At 42.4% G+C, this 14,750-nt stretch overlaps 1 protein-coding gene across 5 annotated transcripts; it reads right to left on the bottom strand.

Annotated features, from left to right (window-relative positions):
• Positions 1–485: 485 nt before the first annotated feature.
• On the bottom strand, positions 486–10,312 carry LOC129818975 (uncharacterized). 5 transcript variants are annotated; one of them, XM_055875389.1, is made up of 5 exons: positions 10,114–10,312; positions 5,560–5,853; positions 4,998–5,330; positions 4,640–4,751; positions 486–757 (listed from the first exon to the last, which is right to left on the bottom strand). In XM_055875389.1, the coding sequence occupies exons 1-5, from the start codon at positions 10,115–10,117 to the stop codon at positions 661–663; spliced, it is 840 nt and encodes a 279-aa protein (XP_055731364.1). In that variant the 5' UTR covers positions 10,118–10,312; the 3' UTR covers positions 486–660. The 5 variants fall into 5 exon arrangements, with proteins under 5 accessions (XP_055731364.1, XP_055731365.1, XP_055731363.1 ...); XM_055875390.1 differs by having other exon boundaries at positions 4,640–4,709; positions 4,998–5,339; XM_055875388.1 differs by having other exon boundaries at positions 4,998–5,339.
• Between the last annotated feature and the right edge of the window lie 4,438 nt (positions 10,313–14,750).

The raw sequence follows: 14,750 nt of genomic DNA on the forward strand, positions 1-14,750 counted from the left end.
AAAAACAGTTTTTGCTTTGTCATTATAGAGGTTTTTATGGGGGGGGGGGGGACGATTTAATATAAGGCTGTAACATAACAAAATGTGGGAAAAGTCAAGGGGTCTGAATACTTTTCGAAGCTCAAATCAAGGACAAAGGAAGAACGGCCTGAAGAAACATTAACAATCCTCCTGCCTCTGGTGCACAATGGGAAAAGGCAGTCTTGCCTAACTGGGTAATGGCCCTGTGGACTGAGTAGCAACCACCTACTGTCTAGTGTCGTGTCTAGTCGGAGCTTGAAAATAGGGCTATAGTTATCTACATCTGAAGGGTCATACAGTATGCTGATTTCCACATTTTGGGTATTGAATAGTTAACCTTTTTTAAATAAATGTTTTTAATTTATGCTTAATCATTAACAGTTGTAGCGTATATGGTGTTTGCAAGCACACAACTCAGAAACAATGTATTTGGGCAGAGACACAACTTTCTAACAATATCCTGATAGATTTGATAGTTTATTAACAAGGCATGCATTTTTAACATATAAAGCATACAGAATAGTACAGTAAGACTATGATTCAGTAATTAAGATCAACTATGAAACAAAGTAAATCTGCCCCTTGGTCTCACCAGAGAGACCTATCTGTTTTCTACTCATCTTTAGTTTCACCACGGATTCAGTTTACCCTGAGCTTCACAACAGCAATGATGGTGCACAGGAGGAAAAGCACAGCGTTACCAATTTGTGGCAGGTAGAAAAATGTTGTTTTCCATCTGTGTCACGTTCCTGACCTGTTTTCCTTTGTTTTGTATTCATTTTAGTTGGTCAGGGCGTGAGTTGGGTGGGTTTGTCTATGTTTTGTATTTCTATGTGGGGTTTTGTGTTCGGCCTGGTATGATTCTCAATTAGAGACAGGTGTGTATTGTTTGTCTCTAATTGAGAGTCATACAAAGGCAGCCAGGGTTTCACTGGTGTTTTGTGGGTGTTTGTTCCTGTGTCCTCACAGGACAGTTGAAGGTTAGTCACGTTTTGTTGTTTTGTAGTTTGTAGTGTCTTGTTTGCTGTTTGTTCATTAAAAGATGGCTTATTTCCCTCAATCCGCATCTTGGTCCTATCCATGCTCCTCCTCGTCTAAGGGGGAGAACAACAATGACAGCCTTTACAGAAATTCCCACCACAACAGGACCAAGCGGATTGAGGAGAGAGAACAAGAACTAAAGCAATGGAGAGAAGAGGAATGGAGTTGGGAGCAAATTTTCAATGGAGAAGGACCCTGGGCTAAGGTGGGAGAGAATCGCCGCTCTCGGGAGGAGAAGGAGGCAGCCACAGCCCAGGAGCGCTGGTATGAGGAGGCAGCACGTATGAGAGGCTGGAAGCCCGAGAGGCTCACCCAAAGATTTCTTGGGGGGGGGCAAAAGGGGAGTGTGGCGAAGCCGGGTAGGATACCTGAGCCAACTCCCCGGGCTTGCCGTGGAGTAAGAGGGCGTCGTACTGGTCAGACACCGTGTTATGCGGTAAAGCGCACGGTGTCCCCAGTACGCGTGCTTAGCCCAGTGCGGGCTATTCCACCTTGCCGCACTGGGAGGGCTAGGTTGGGCATCGAGCCGGATGCCATGAAGCCGGCCCAACGTATCTGGCCTCCAGTACGTCTCCTCGGGCCGGCGTACATGGCACCAGCCTTACAGGTGGTGTCCCCGGTTCGCCTGCATAGCCCAGTGCGGGCTATTCCACCTCGCCGCACTGGCAGGGCTACGGGGTCCATTCAACCTGGTAAGGTTGGGGAGGCTCGGTGCTCAAGAGCACGTGTCCTCCTTCACGGTCCGGTATATCCGGCGCCACCTTCCCACCCCAGCTCAGTACCACCAGTGCCTACACCACGCACCAGGCTTCCAGTGCATCTCCAGAGCCCTGTTCCTCTTCCACGTACTCTCCCTATGGTGCGTGTCTCCAGCCCGGTGCCTCCAGTTCCGGCACCACGCACCAAGCCTCCTGTGCATCTCCAGAGCCCTGGACGCACTGTTCCTTCTCCCCGCACTCGCCCTGAGGTGCGTGCCCTCAGCCCGGTACCTCCAGTTCCGGTACCACGCACCAGGCCTAGAGTGCGCCACGAGAGTCCAGTGTGCCCTGTTCCTGTTCCCCGCACTCGCCCTGAGGTGCGTGCCCTCAGCCCGGTACCTCCAGTTCCGGTACCACGCACCAGGCCTATAGTGCGTCTCAGCCGGCCAGAGTCTGCCGTCTGCCCAGCGGTGCCTGAACGGCCCGTCTGCCCAGCTCCGTCTGAGCCATCTGTCTGCCCAGCGCCGTCTGAGCCATCTGTCTGCCCAGCGCCGTCTGAGCCATCTGTCTGCCCAGCGCCGTCTGAGCCATCTGTCTGCCCAGCGCCGTCTGAGCCATCTGTCTGCCCAGCGCCGTCTGAGCCATCTGTCTGCCCAGCGCCGTCTGAGCCATCTGTCTGCCCAGCGCCGTCTGAGCCATCTGTCTGCCCAGCGCCGTCTGAGCCATCTGTCTGCCCAGCGCCGTCTGAGCCATCTGTCTGCCCAGCGCCATCTGAGTCAGCCGTCTGCCACGAGCCATTAGAGCCGCCCGTCTGTCCCGAGCCAGTAGAGCCGTCCGTCAGTCAGGAGCCGCTAGAGCCGTCCGTCAGTCAGGAGCTGCCAGAGACGCCCGCCAGTCAGGAGCTGCCAGAGACGCCCGCCAGTCAGGAGCTGCCAGAGACGCCCGCCAGTCAGGAGCTGCCAGAGACGCCCGCCAGTCAGGAGCTGCCAGAGACGCCCGCCAGTCAGGAGCTGCCAGAGACGCCCGCCAGTCAGGAGCTGCCAGAGACGCCCGCCAGTCAGGAGCTGCCAGAGACGCCCGCCAGTCAGGAGCTGCCAGAGACGCCCGCCAGTCAGGAGCTGCCCGACAGTCCGGAGCTGCCGTACAGTCCGGAGCTGCCGTACAGTCCGGAGCTGCCCTACAGTCCGGAGCTGCCCTACAGTCCGGAGCTGCCCTACAGTCCGGAGCTGCCACTCAGCCCGGACCTGCCGGAGTCCCTCAGCCAGGACCTGCTGGAGTCCCTCAGCCAGGACCTGCTGCCCCTTATCCCGGTGTTGCCCCTTATCCCGGTGTTGCCCCTTGTCCCGGTGTTGCCCCTTGTCCCGGTGCTGCCCCTTGTCCCGGTGCTGCCCCTTGTCCCGGTGCTGCCCCTTGTCCCGGTGCTGCCCCTTGTCCCGGTGCTGCCCCTTGTCCCGGTGCTGCCCCTTATCCCGGTGCTGCCCCTTATCCCGGTGCTGCCCCTTCATTTAGGTGGGGTTAGTGGGAGGGTGGTCATTGGGAGGGGGATAAAGAAGCGGGGATTGATTATGGTGGGGTGGGGATCTCGTCCACCGCCAGAGCCGCCACCGTGGACAGACGCCCACCCAGACCCTCCCCTAGACTTTGTGCTGGTGCGCCCGGAGTTCGCACCTTAAGGGGGGGGTTCTGTCACGTTCCTGACCTGTTTTCCTTTGTTTTGTATTCATTTTAGTTGGTCAGGGCGTGAGTTGGGTGGGTTTGTCTATGTTTTGTATTTCTATGTGGGGTTTTGTGTTCGGCCTGGTATGATTCTCAATTAGAGACAGGTGTGTATTGTTTGTCTCTAATTGAGAGTCATACAAAGGCAGCCAGGGTTTCACTGGTGTTTTGTGGGTGTTTGTTCCTGTGTCCTCACAGGACAGTTGAAGGTTAGTCACGTTTTGTTGTTTTGTAGTTTGTAGTGTCTTGTTTGCTGTTTGTTCATTAAAAGATGGCTTATTTCCCTCAATCCGCATCTTGGTCCTATCCATGCTCCTCCTCGTCTAAGGGGGAGAACAACAATGACAGCCTTTACAATCTGTAAAAGAATTAAAAGATTTAGAACAAATTCCTCTGTAAATTGCTGCAATAAAACCTTTTTTTTAAGGGGAATTGTAAAGGGAAGATTTACCTTTTCTAAAGGCAGTGTATATTTAGGCAATAAGGCCCGAGGAGGTGTGGCATATGGCCAATATACCACAGCTAAGGACTGTTGTTAGGACACAGCCCTTAGCCATGGTATATTAACCATATATCACAAACCCCTGAGGTGCCTTATTGCTATTATAAACTGGTTACCAATGCAATCAGAGCAGTAAAAATACATGTTTTGTCATACCAGTGGTATGCGGTCTGCTATACCACAGCTGTCAACAAATCAGCGTTCAAGGCTCAAACCACCCAGTGTATATTTAACAGTAGGACACCAGCTATCACCACCACCAACATGCCCAGAGGAATCAGTAGGACTTTTAGATCTATGGAACTGACAGTGAAAGTCTGTATATTGTAAAATGCATTCTATGAAAACATCACAGATATATTTATTTGTTTGTGCTGCTATGACGAATTGGAAACATTTGTTCAGCTCTTAACACCTTTTATGTGTGAAACTTGACAATAGAATAGAATGCTGCTACTTCTGCAAACTCCAGAGATATGAGGAAGTGGTAAATGTCTATAACAGTGTCTTGGCCTGTACTCGGTGTGAAAACATTTCAGGAGGGTGTATTTGTGCCCTAAACTCTAGTGTGAACAACAGAAAATGTTACCTTTCTTCATATTTATATTGTCATCCATTTGGAAGAGTAAGTGTGAAATACAGCTGTATGAGTGATAATTACCTCATGGTGTCCTTCTCCTTGCCCCCCTCAGGTCCTTGAACTGTGTTGTCAGTCTGAACAGGCTCAGCAGCTGGAGAGAAAGAGGATTGTTCAGTGGTTGGAGCTTGAGTTGCTGTGAGGTAAAAACAACACTGATATTATGACTGGTGACTTCTTGTTCAGTTGATTTAATTTACCCAATATGTACATTTTAACTTAGTATTAGCACTGTTGAGTTCAAACAAATGGTAGGACCACTAACTATTCCCAAACGCTTTTAATCAGGTTACAATCAATTTATTTTAGATGATCAGCCAGCAAGACTGGATAAAACCAGGTTAACACTTAATTCTACAGTATCTGATTGCTCTCTACTCACTGGTCATAGTGCTGGTACTTTGTGTGGTGGTTTGTTGTCTGACAGTGATGTGAACAGGCATCATAAGGTCTCCCACTCTACACCTGTACCAGCCAGTGTTCTCCATCTTCAGTCCACTCATAGTCACCATTAAGATGTTTCCTCTGGTGGCATCAGTGGTCTGCTGTAGGGTCACTGATTTTCCCTCTGTAGTCCCAGAATTCCTCTCCACACAGGAGCCACTGCCACCAATCCTGCACCACCACGTCCTATGTCCAGTGTTCCTATAGTAACAATTTATAATGACACTCCCTCCTTCAACTCCAGTCACCTCCTGTTGGTCCACATAGAGTTCTGGAGTACCTGAACACAGAGGTACAGACACCAAAGAAGGTCCTGAGTGATCAAGTGTTTTTTTGTAACAACTGACCACAAATATAATAATGATGATATGATGTATAGAGAACAGAAAGTAGACATATACCAACATTCCTCATGTCAACTTCAACAATAATAGTGACATCAGTAAATGAAACCAGAACACCAGTCATGTAATCATATGGAAGAGTTGCAGGGATCTTACCTGCAGTGACAGATAGTTGGAATCTTTCTATCATGACATCTGATCCACCACTGATCACAAAACACCCGTAACGTCCAGAGTCCACTGGCTCCAGATCAGTCATGGTCACAGTGATTGTTTGCTTGTTGATGTCATCAGAGATTGAGGCCTTATCTGTGCTCTTGAAAGGGTCAGGGGAGCATATTTGCCAGTGACCTACTTTACACAAGTATTTCACATGTGGTTTGTATTTCAGATCATAGCGACATGGGATGGTGATGGAACCTCCTGTCTTCACAGACACACGATAAGCACCTGTAGACACATCAGAAAACACATTAGATTGGAATTCAAGCAAATTCTCAGCAGAAAAGTCACATTTCATCTGGACTATAATGAATTTAATATAGGAAGTGTTATTGATAAGACAAGCTCCCATCCAAATCTTCCAACAGTCCTACATGTGGGGTTAGTTTCAGGTAAATGTTGTGATTTTTCAGCCACTCCTGAACCTGTGACCAGAAACCACCTTCATAGCGGCAATACCAGAATAAGTGATTTTATGATTCTGTCTCTTTGCAGCAAAATCTGCAGATATAAGACGGTTGTATGCCCCATATACATAACATTCACTAGGCGGTGGCAAGAATTTTGTAGAATAGTTTAAAGTTTAAGTTTTGAATCAAGCGTTGTTTTGTGTATCAGTTCAGTTTGGGAATAAGCCTTCTTCCATGGAATAGGATCCCTATTTTCTCCCCCTTCCACTTTCTCTTCCATTTTTGCAGTAATGCTGTAATCAGTTGGTTGTAAATTTTTGTTAGCTGCATGTGTGCCATAACTCCACCATTCCTATTCATAATTTCATTAATAAAGATAATTAATTTATTCCTTAAACAATGTATATTTTTCCTCGATCAATTAGTATATTTGAGTTAAACCATAATATTTGTTCAAATATTTGTTCTGTCTTTTCTGGAGGATGAATCTGGAATTACAACCAGCGTTGTATGGTTTGTTTTAGAAAGGGTGATATTCTTACCTGAATTAACTGAAAGTGAGAGGTTGTAGTCTGGATAAAGGGGAAAAGTCCATTTTCAACAATGGGTGAGCCATTCTTACTAATCTACTTGAGAACCAGTTCGGCTTTAAGTATACCTTTTGTATGACTGATGCTTTAGTGAGAGGTTTAATGCTTTAACATTTAATCATTTTAGCCCTCCGAACTCATGTTTATTATATAAATAAGCACGTTTAATTTAATCTTGTTTGCCATTCCAAATAAAGTGAAATATTTTTTTGCTCATATAATTTTAAAAACATCGTTTGGCGTAGGCAGGGCCATAAGTAAGTAGGTAAACTGGGATATGATAAGGAATTAATCAACCATTCAATTATTTATTTAGGGATATGAATAATGGTACATTTATCATAGTTTGGTTGTAATCCAGAGGTTTAAAAAAATTATCTAGATCCTCTGTGAGGCTGTGCAGGGATCCAAATTACGTATTTAAGAGAACTTGACTCATCATTGCAAAATTATACCGTTGTTTTTAAGCCCTGGATTTCTAGTTCCTCTATTTTATTGTTGGATCTGATTTTAATAATAGCTAACATTTCGATTGCCATAATAAATAGATACACCGACAGTGGACAACCTTCTTTTGCTCCTCTTTACAGTTGAATACTTTCTAAAAAGTAGCCATTAATTATACATTTTACACCTGGAGTTGCATTTCATAACGCTAACCCATTGTATAAGAGATAGTCCTAAATTAAAATAGTCCAGGAATTTATAAATAAATTCTTACTTTATCAAAAGCCTTTTCAAATTCTGCTATGAATACCAGACCTGGCATCCTAGGTTTTTCATAGTGTTCTGTTGTTCCAAGTACTTTACTATGTTATCTCCATTGTATCTTCCATGTAAAAAAAACCTGTCTGTTCATGTCACGTCTACTCCCGCTCCCCCTCTCCGGTGCTGTACTTGCTTCTCGACTCCCAGCGTCTGGCGTTACAAATCAGGATGAATAATATCGGATAACACCTTTTTAATTCTTTGCGCTATGCATTTAGCTAGGATTTTTGCATCACAACACTGAAGTGTAAGAGGCCTCCAGTTTATTAGGTGGACTGGATCTGTATACCTATCTCCTGGGTCCTGGGTCCTGGGTACTGTACTTTGAGTACATCGAAAAAAGGTTGATATATATCTCAACTGGTATGCAAACCAGCCCTGGAGGTGTCATTAGCCTAAAGGCTGCATTGCACCAAGAAGTTCCTCCTCTGCAATTTGGCCATGACATGAGTCTTTCTGTCCAGTGTTAATTTGACACCAGGGGAAAAAATCCTTACAGTTAACTTCAGTTAGTGGAAATGGATGAGACTGAAAAGATGACATATTCTTGAAGTATTTTGCTTCCTCTTTCAAAATACAATTTCATTAATCATAGATGACTCCATTTGTAAAACGTTTCTGTAAAGTATTATTGGTAGCATTTCTATGTTTAAGATTCAAAAAGATTTTGTTAACTTTTTTCCCCATTTTCCATCCAGTTTTCTTTATTGTTGTAATATATTACTTTTGTTACTTCCTGAATAAGTTACTCCATTTATTTAAATTTTTTCCCTTATTATCCATCTGTACTGTTATTTCCTCAATTTCCTTTCTTAATATGAACTCTTTTGACCAACATTTTATTTTATTTAAAGATGAGTATTGAATTGCATGACCTCTGGAGGCACATTTGAAAGTGTAACATACAATAAGGGGGATCTGCTGTACCTATGTTATGCAGGAAAAAGTCAGTAATAAACACATTTGTTGAGCTTAAAAACAGTTTGTCATCCAGTAAACTTTGATTACATTTCCAATTCCTTGCTCAAGTTGAATTTCTGAGTCATGTGGAAGCCAATTATTTAATGGTCTGAGGTCATTCTGTTTTACGTTTGGAACCAGAGAGAAGAAAGTAGTCAAGACGAATAGCTTGATGAAGCCTCCTCCATGTATATCTCACCAGGTCAGGATTTTTAATCCACTAGTTCTAATGTGTCCATGATATTCGTAATTTCCCGAAGTGCATGAGGGTAATAGTTTGTAGTGTGATTTCCAATACGGTCCATTGAGGTACTTTACACTGTATTATAATCTCCCACCATAATAATACAGTCATTTGTGTGGATCATCATTATTTGGACCATATAGATTCATTAGCCAAATCTGTTTATAGTCCAATAGCATATTTAAAAGGATCCATCTTCCTTGAGGATCTGTTTTGACAACTTGCACATTCGGATCTAAATAATTATTAATTAATATCATCACCCCTTTTGAGTTTCTTTTTTCATGACAGAAATATATTTTTTCCTCCCCGTCCTTTTTTCCACACAAGTTGTTGTAGAGTGAGTCTCCTGTAAACATTAGATATTATATATTTTTTCTTTTAGCCAGGTACAAATGTGTTGTATTTTTTTAATCATCTGCTAAGCCATTACAATTGTAACTGGCAATACTACTTCCCCACTTACCATAATGATACCCAAGTTTCAGTTATACTTACCATAATAAATGTTTGTAAACGTACCATTAAAAATTAACCTGATGATTGAGTGTCCATATAACTGTACCATAATATTTGCACTGTTAAGCATTACTGTAGCTGCAACTGTGTAGTCCTCCAATATTACACCCGCTATAAAATCCCCCCACATCTGGGAGGTCTGTTGTTCTTGAGACCATTAGAACACCATCCTGAACCATGACACCCTTTGTCTGAAGCAAACCGTTGGCCGCCGTTTAGCGTAGCCCAGAGGGAAATGTTGGCCGTCCCATGAGAACCTAACTCAATACTGCTACCCTTCACTCACACATTCAAACAAAGCCCAACAGGTATATTGCATGTCTATGAGGGTGCTTCTTAAAGGGGAGCGGGGTAAAAAGAGAAAATATAATGAAATAATATATAGCCTAATAATAATAATAATATTAGAACATAATAATAACAGCACAAAATTATAGATTCATGTTCATATTAAGATAATCACAGCAAATGCATTTCAGCCCAGTCTGTTCAATTAATTGGATCCAATTGTTCGTAAAATGAACATAATGTAAAAAGAGAATGGTCCTTCTATATAATATCGCAAAAACAGTTGTTAATGTCCATTACATGCATGTTTAACCCAGTGTTAACCAGCCCGCCGCTCGCTAGCAGAGTTAACAGAACCCGTTGACACACCCAACCCAAATTGCCGGTGTGTATCTGAACAATAATATCTGCATGTTTGATATTGAGATGTATTGTTTTCTTGGTGTTAAAAAGATAGTGACACCAATTGTTATAGGATCATATAGTCCTACTCCAGTAGAGAACCTAGACAGGTTATTAACCCTCCTCATCTATCAATTCTTCATCCTATCCTACTGTAGCCCCACAGAGCTGTCAATATTCTTTTATCTTCAAATCTATTCGTTCAGATTCACATCGGCCAAAAGGACAGCGCAGTCTAACAGCATTAAAGTCATAATAAACCCCAATCTCAGTCTTCAAAATAAATAAACAAAAAAGTCAGCCTTACCCATTTTCTCCTTCCCATAAATCTAAACCTAATTTTAAAGTCCACATAGTCCAACGTTCTGTATTGCATTAGTAAAAAACGAAAACCATCATGCGTTAAAAAATACAGTAATAATAATATAGGATTGTAACGTGTGGTGCGGTGCAATGTGTATCAGGGACTACTTCAGCATGAGGTTTCACTCTCAGCCAAATTGAAGTCTTTCGAATGCTTGAACAATTAGTTGTTAACATACAACTTATCGACCACCAGAAGAACATTGTGCTTCTCTGTGCTGAGCATTTTGAAAGTGGGGCATAGGGCACTTCATCTCTCCACTATTTCATGGGGGAATAGAGAACGGTGTGTTCCTCGTCTTCAGATCCCTACCCTGTTGTAGCAAGGCAATCTTCATTTCGGAGTGAGTTAGCCTACTATCGGACAGTGCCCAGTGGTGTAAAGTTAAGTCGTTTTGGGGGGTATCTGTACTTAACTTTACTAGTTATATTTTTTTACTTTTAATTTTAGTTCACTAAATTCTAAATAAAATCATGTATTTTTATCTCTATACATTTTCCTTGGCACCCAAATGTACTTGTTCTTGCTTAGCAGGACAGAAATCTTTTCCAATTCACGCACGTATCAAGAGAACATCCGTGGTCATCCCTACTGCCTCTGATCTAGCAGACTCACTAAACGGAGAACATCCGTGGTCATCCCTACTGCCTCTGATCTTTCAGACTCACTAAACAGAGAACATCCGTGGTCATCCCTACTGCCTCTGATCTTTCAGACTCACTAAACAGAGAACATCCATGGTCATCCCTACTGCCTCTGATCTTTCAGACTCACTAAACAGAGAACATCCGTGGTCATCCCTACTGCCTCTGATCTTTCAGACTCACTAAACAGAGAACATCCATGGTCATCCCTACTGCCTCTGATCTTTCAGACTCACTAAACATACACGCTTCGTTTGTAAATTATGTCTGAGTGTTGGTGTGGAGATACAAAGAGCTGTAATGGGTTTGCATAAAAAAATATGTTGCATAAAGCTTACTTCATTATTCTATGTTTTAAATTATTTTTTACTGCATCAGTGATAGCATGCCCCTGGATACCCATAAATAAAAGAACAAGAAAATGGTGCCATCTGATTTGCTTAATATAAGGAATTGGAAGTATAATTTAGCAGTTACATTTACTTTTGATACCTAAGTATATATTCATTTAAAACTGAATACTTTTAGACTTTTACTTGAGTAGTATTTTACTGGGTGACTTTCACTTTTACTTTAGTATTTTTTCTATTAAGGTACCTTTCCTTTTACTAAATTTGGCCCACAGGTGATTTTATTTGTCTCCTACATTTTTCTTAGCAAAGAAAATACATATTTTTTTCATTGTTTGACATAAAATACTGTAAAAAGACCAGCAAATTTTTATTTTGGATATCTTTTCCACTGAACTACCAAGCATAATATAAAGATAAACAGGGTTTAAAGTGATTATGTTTTAGTCATCTGTTTGGGCTTCTTGTGGTCAATTTGCAGTCTATTAACTATTTGTAATTATGTTCAGACCTCTGACCATCCGCTTGAGAAGAAATCGACTCGTAGCTGAATGTAGTTGATTATTCCTGACCTAAACTGTAAAATATATATTTTTTAAATGTGCAATTTGAACCGCTAATTCCATCTCAACTGTTGCTGCTCAACACCAACTAAATAGGCAGCCAGGTCCTCCATCTTTAGTAACACAATACATTATTTTATTTGATATATGATATACAAATGTACTAATTAAATAAAATATTTAATTGTAGTAACTTGTTATAATAATAACTTGTTCGCTTCAATGTGTATGATTATTGTTGGAGCATATCAAAGTGTTGATCGATAAATAGTTGAAGGTTCTCTATATTATCCAGAATGTTTGTTTTGTAGTTATCAGCAATTTCTACATTTTCCGATTAATTCATGGGACAAGCTGTATCTACCACCCTGACACTTGCTACGTCATTTCCCTCCTAAAGAACATGTTACCCTTACCTGAGAGTCTGGAGAAGATGAGGAGGAGGAGGGAGAGGGAGAGATGAGAAACCATTTCTAAATATGTGTCTCTGTATGTTATATGGTACCAATGCACAATGTGTGTGTCAAGGACCAAGGCACCAAAGAGAATGACTGAACTTCCTAATAGCTATAGCTGTCTTTATCTCTTCCTGCTTCTGTTTGAGTGTATATGCCCCCCTCAGTGGCAGATAGAAACTATTACATTCTATGAACTAGTTGTAACATAAGGCTCTAAGGCACTACAATTGATATTTGTATTTTATTAACACATTTTTAGATCTTCTATCAAATAAAATCACGTATAGTGTTAATTAAAATGGATGACCGGGCAGCCTATTTAGTTGGTGTTGAGCAGCAACAGTTGAGATGAAGTCAGAGGTTCAAGTGTGTAAAAAATATAATTAATAAATATATACTATACAGTTCATGGGTTGGTGAAGACTGGATCCAGAGGTTGTATTTACAAACATATACAGATGACAAATATTATGAAACATAATTAACTTGCAAAAAATAATACACTTACTTGGCCAATAACAATATATAACTTCAAATCAAGGACTAAGGCAAAACAGACCACATTTACACTATGCCTCCTGAATAGAGTTTATCCCCAGAGTTGTAAACTCACTGAGGGGCACTAGAACGTCTAGCTGAAGTGTACTTTTCAGATTATTCCATGCCTGGTGCACAATAGGAAAAGGCAGTCTTGCGTAACTGGGTAACGGCCCTAGGGACTTTACGTAGCAAGCACCTAGTAGACCGTGTCTGGTAACTGCTAGTGGTGAAGGAGGACAGGCTATAAAGGTAGTGGGGGAGTTTACCTAGAAAGGCTTTGTATATGAACACATACCAACGTAGCTATCTGCTCATGTAAAGTGAGGTCCAGCCCACGATTTGAAACAAGGTGCAATGGTTGGTGAGAAAATTGGCATTTGTAACAAAGCACAAGGATGCATGATAGACTGAGTCCAGTCTCTGTAGCACAGAGGAGGCTTCATGCATGTAAATTAAGTCACTATAATCAATTACTGAAAGAAAAGTTTCTTGAACAAGCCTTGTTCCAAAAAAATTTAAACCCAATTTCAGTTTAAGCTTCCTCACAATAGTATCAGTATGAATTTTAGAGACAGATTCTTGTTCAACCATATACAGTTGAATTCGGAAGTTTACAGACACCTTAGGCAAATACATTTAAACTCAGTTTTTCACAATTCCTGACATTTAATCCTAGAAAAAATTAAATGTCTTAGGTCAGTTAGAATCACCACTTTATTTTAAGAATGTGAAATTTCCGAATAATAGTACACAAAATGATTTATTTCATATTCCCAGTGGGTCAGAAGTTTACATACACTCAATTAGTATTTGGTAGCATTGCCTTTAAATTGTTTAACTTGGGTCAAACGTTTCGGGTAGCCTTCCACACGCTTCCCACAATAAGTTGGGTGAATTTTGGCCCATTCCTCCTGACAGAGCTGGTGTAACTGAGTCAGGTTTGTAGGCCTCCTTGCTCGAACACGCTTTTTCAGTTCTGCCCACAAATTTTCTGTAGGCTTGAGGTCAGGGCTTTGTGATGGCCACTCCAATACCTTGAGTTTGTTGTCATTAAGCGTTTTTGCCACAACTTTGGAAGTATGCTTGGGTTATTGTCCATTTGGAAGACCCATTTGCGACCAAGCTTTAAGTTCCTGACTGATGGATACTTCCGGCGCCGACCGAGATGGCCGCCTCGCTTCGCGTTCCTAGGAAACTATGCAGTATTTTGTTTTTTATGTGTTATTCCTTACATTGGTACCCCAGGTAATCTTAGGTTTCATTACATACAGTCGGGAGGAACTACTGAATATAAGAGCAACGTCAACTCACCATCGTTACAACCAGGAATATGACTCTCCCGAAGCGGATCCTGTGTTTTGCCTTCCACCCAATACAATGGATCTGATCCCAGCCGGTGACTCTAAACAACGACACCGTAAAAGGGGCAAACGAAGCGGTCTCCTGGTCAGGCTTCGGAGACGGGCACATCGCGCTCCACTCCCTAGCATACTACTCGCCAATGTCCAGTCTCTTGACAATAAGGTTGATGAAATCCGAGCTAGGGTAACATTCCAGAGAGACATCAGCGATTGTAACGTTCTTTGCTTCACGGAAACATGGCTCACTCGAGAGACGCTAACGGAGTCGGTGCAGCCAGCTGGTTTCTTCACGCATCGCGCCGACAGAAACAAACATCTTTCTGGTAAGAAGAAGGGCGGGCCGCATTATCTACCAAGGGAATTCTCTTCGATTATAATCACAGCCGTATATATTCCCCCCCAAGCAGACACATCGATGGCCCTGAATGAACTTTATCTGACTCTTTGTAAACTGGAAACCACACACCCTGAGGCTGCATTCATCATAGCTGGGGATTTTAACAAGGCTAATCTGAAAACAAAACTCCCTAAATTCTATCAGCATATCGATTGTGCTACCAGGGCTGGTAAAACCTTGGATCATTGTTATACTAACTTCCGCGACGCATATAAGGCCCTCCCCCGCCCTCCTTTCGGAAAAGCTGACCACGACTCCATTTTGTTG

This window comes from Salvelinus fontinalis, chromosome 21, assembly GCF_029448725.1.
Source record: "Salvelinus fontinalis isolate EN_2023a chromosome 21, ASM2944872v1, whole genome shotgun sequence".
NCBI classification, from domain to species: Eukaryota; Metazoa; Chordata; class Actinopteri; order Salmoniformes; family Salmonidae; genus Salvelinus; species Salvelinus fontinalis.

Bases quoted from the DNA above. Each gene is read 5' to 3' on its own strand.
- LOC129818975 (XM_055875388.1), bottom strand. The intron at 4,752-4,997 runs GTGAGTAGAGAG...TTTACCTCACAG, and splicing joins AAGTACCAGCACTATGACCA to CAACTCAAGCTCCAACCACT. The intron at 758-4,639 runs GTAATTATCACT...AACGTGACACAG, and splicing joins AAGGAGAAGGACACCATGAG to ATGGAAAACAACATTTTTCT.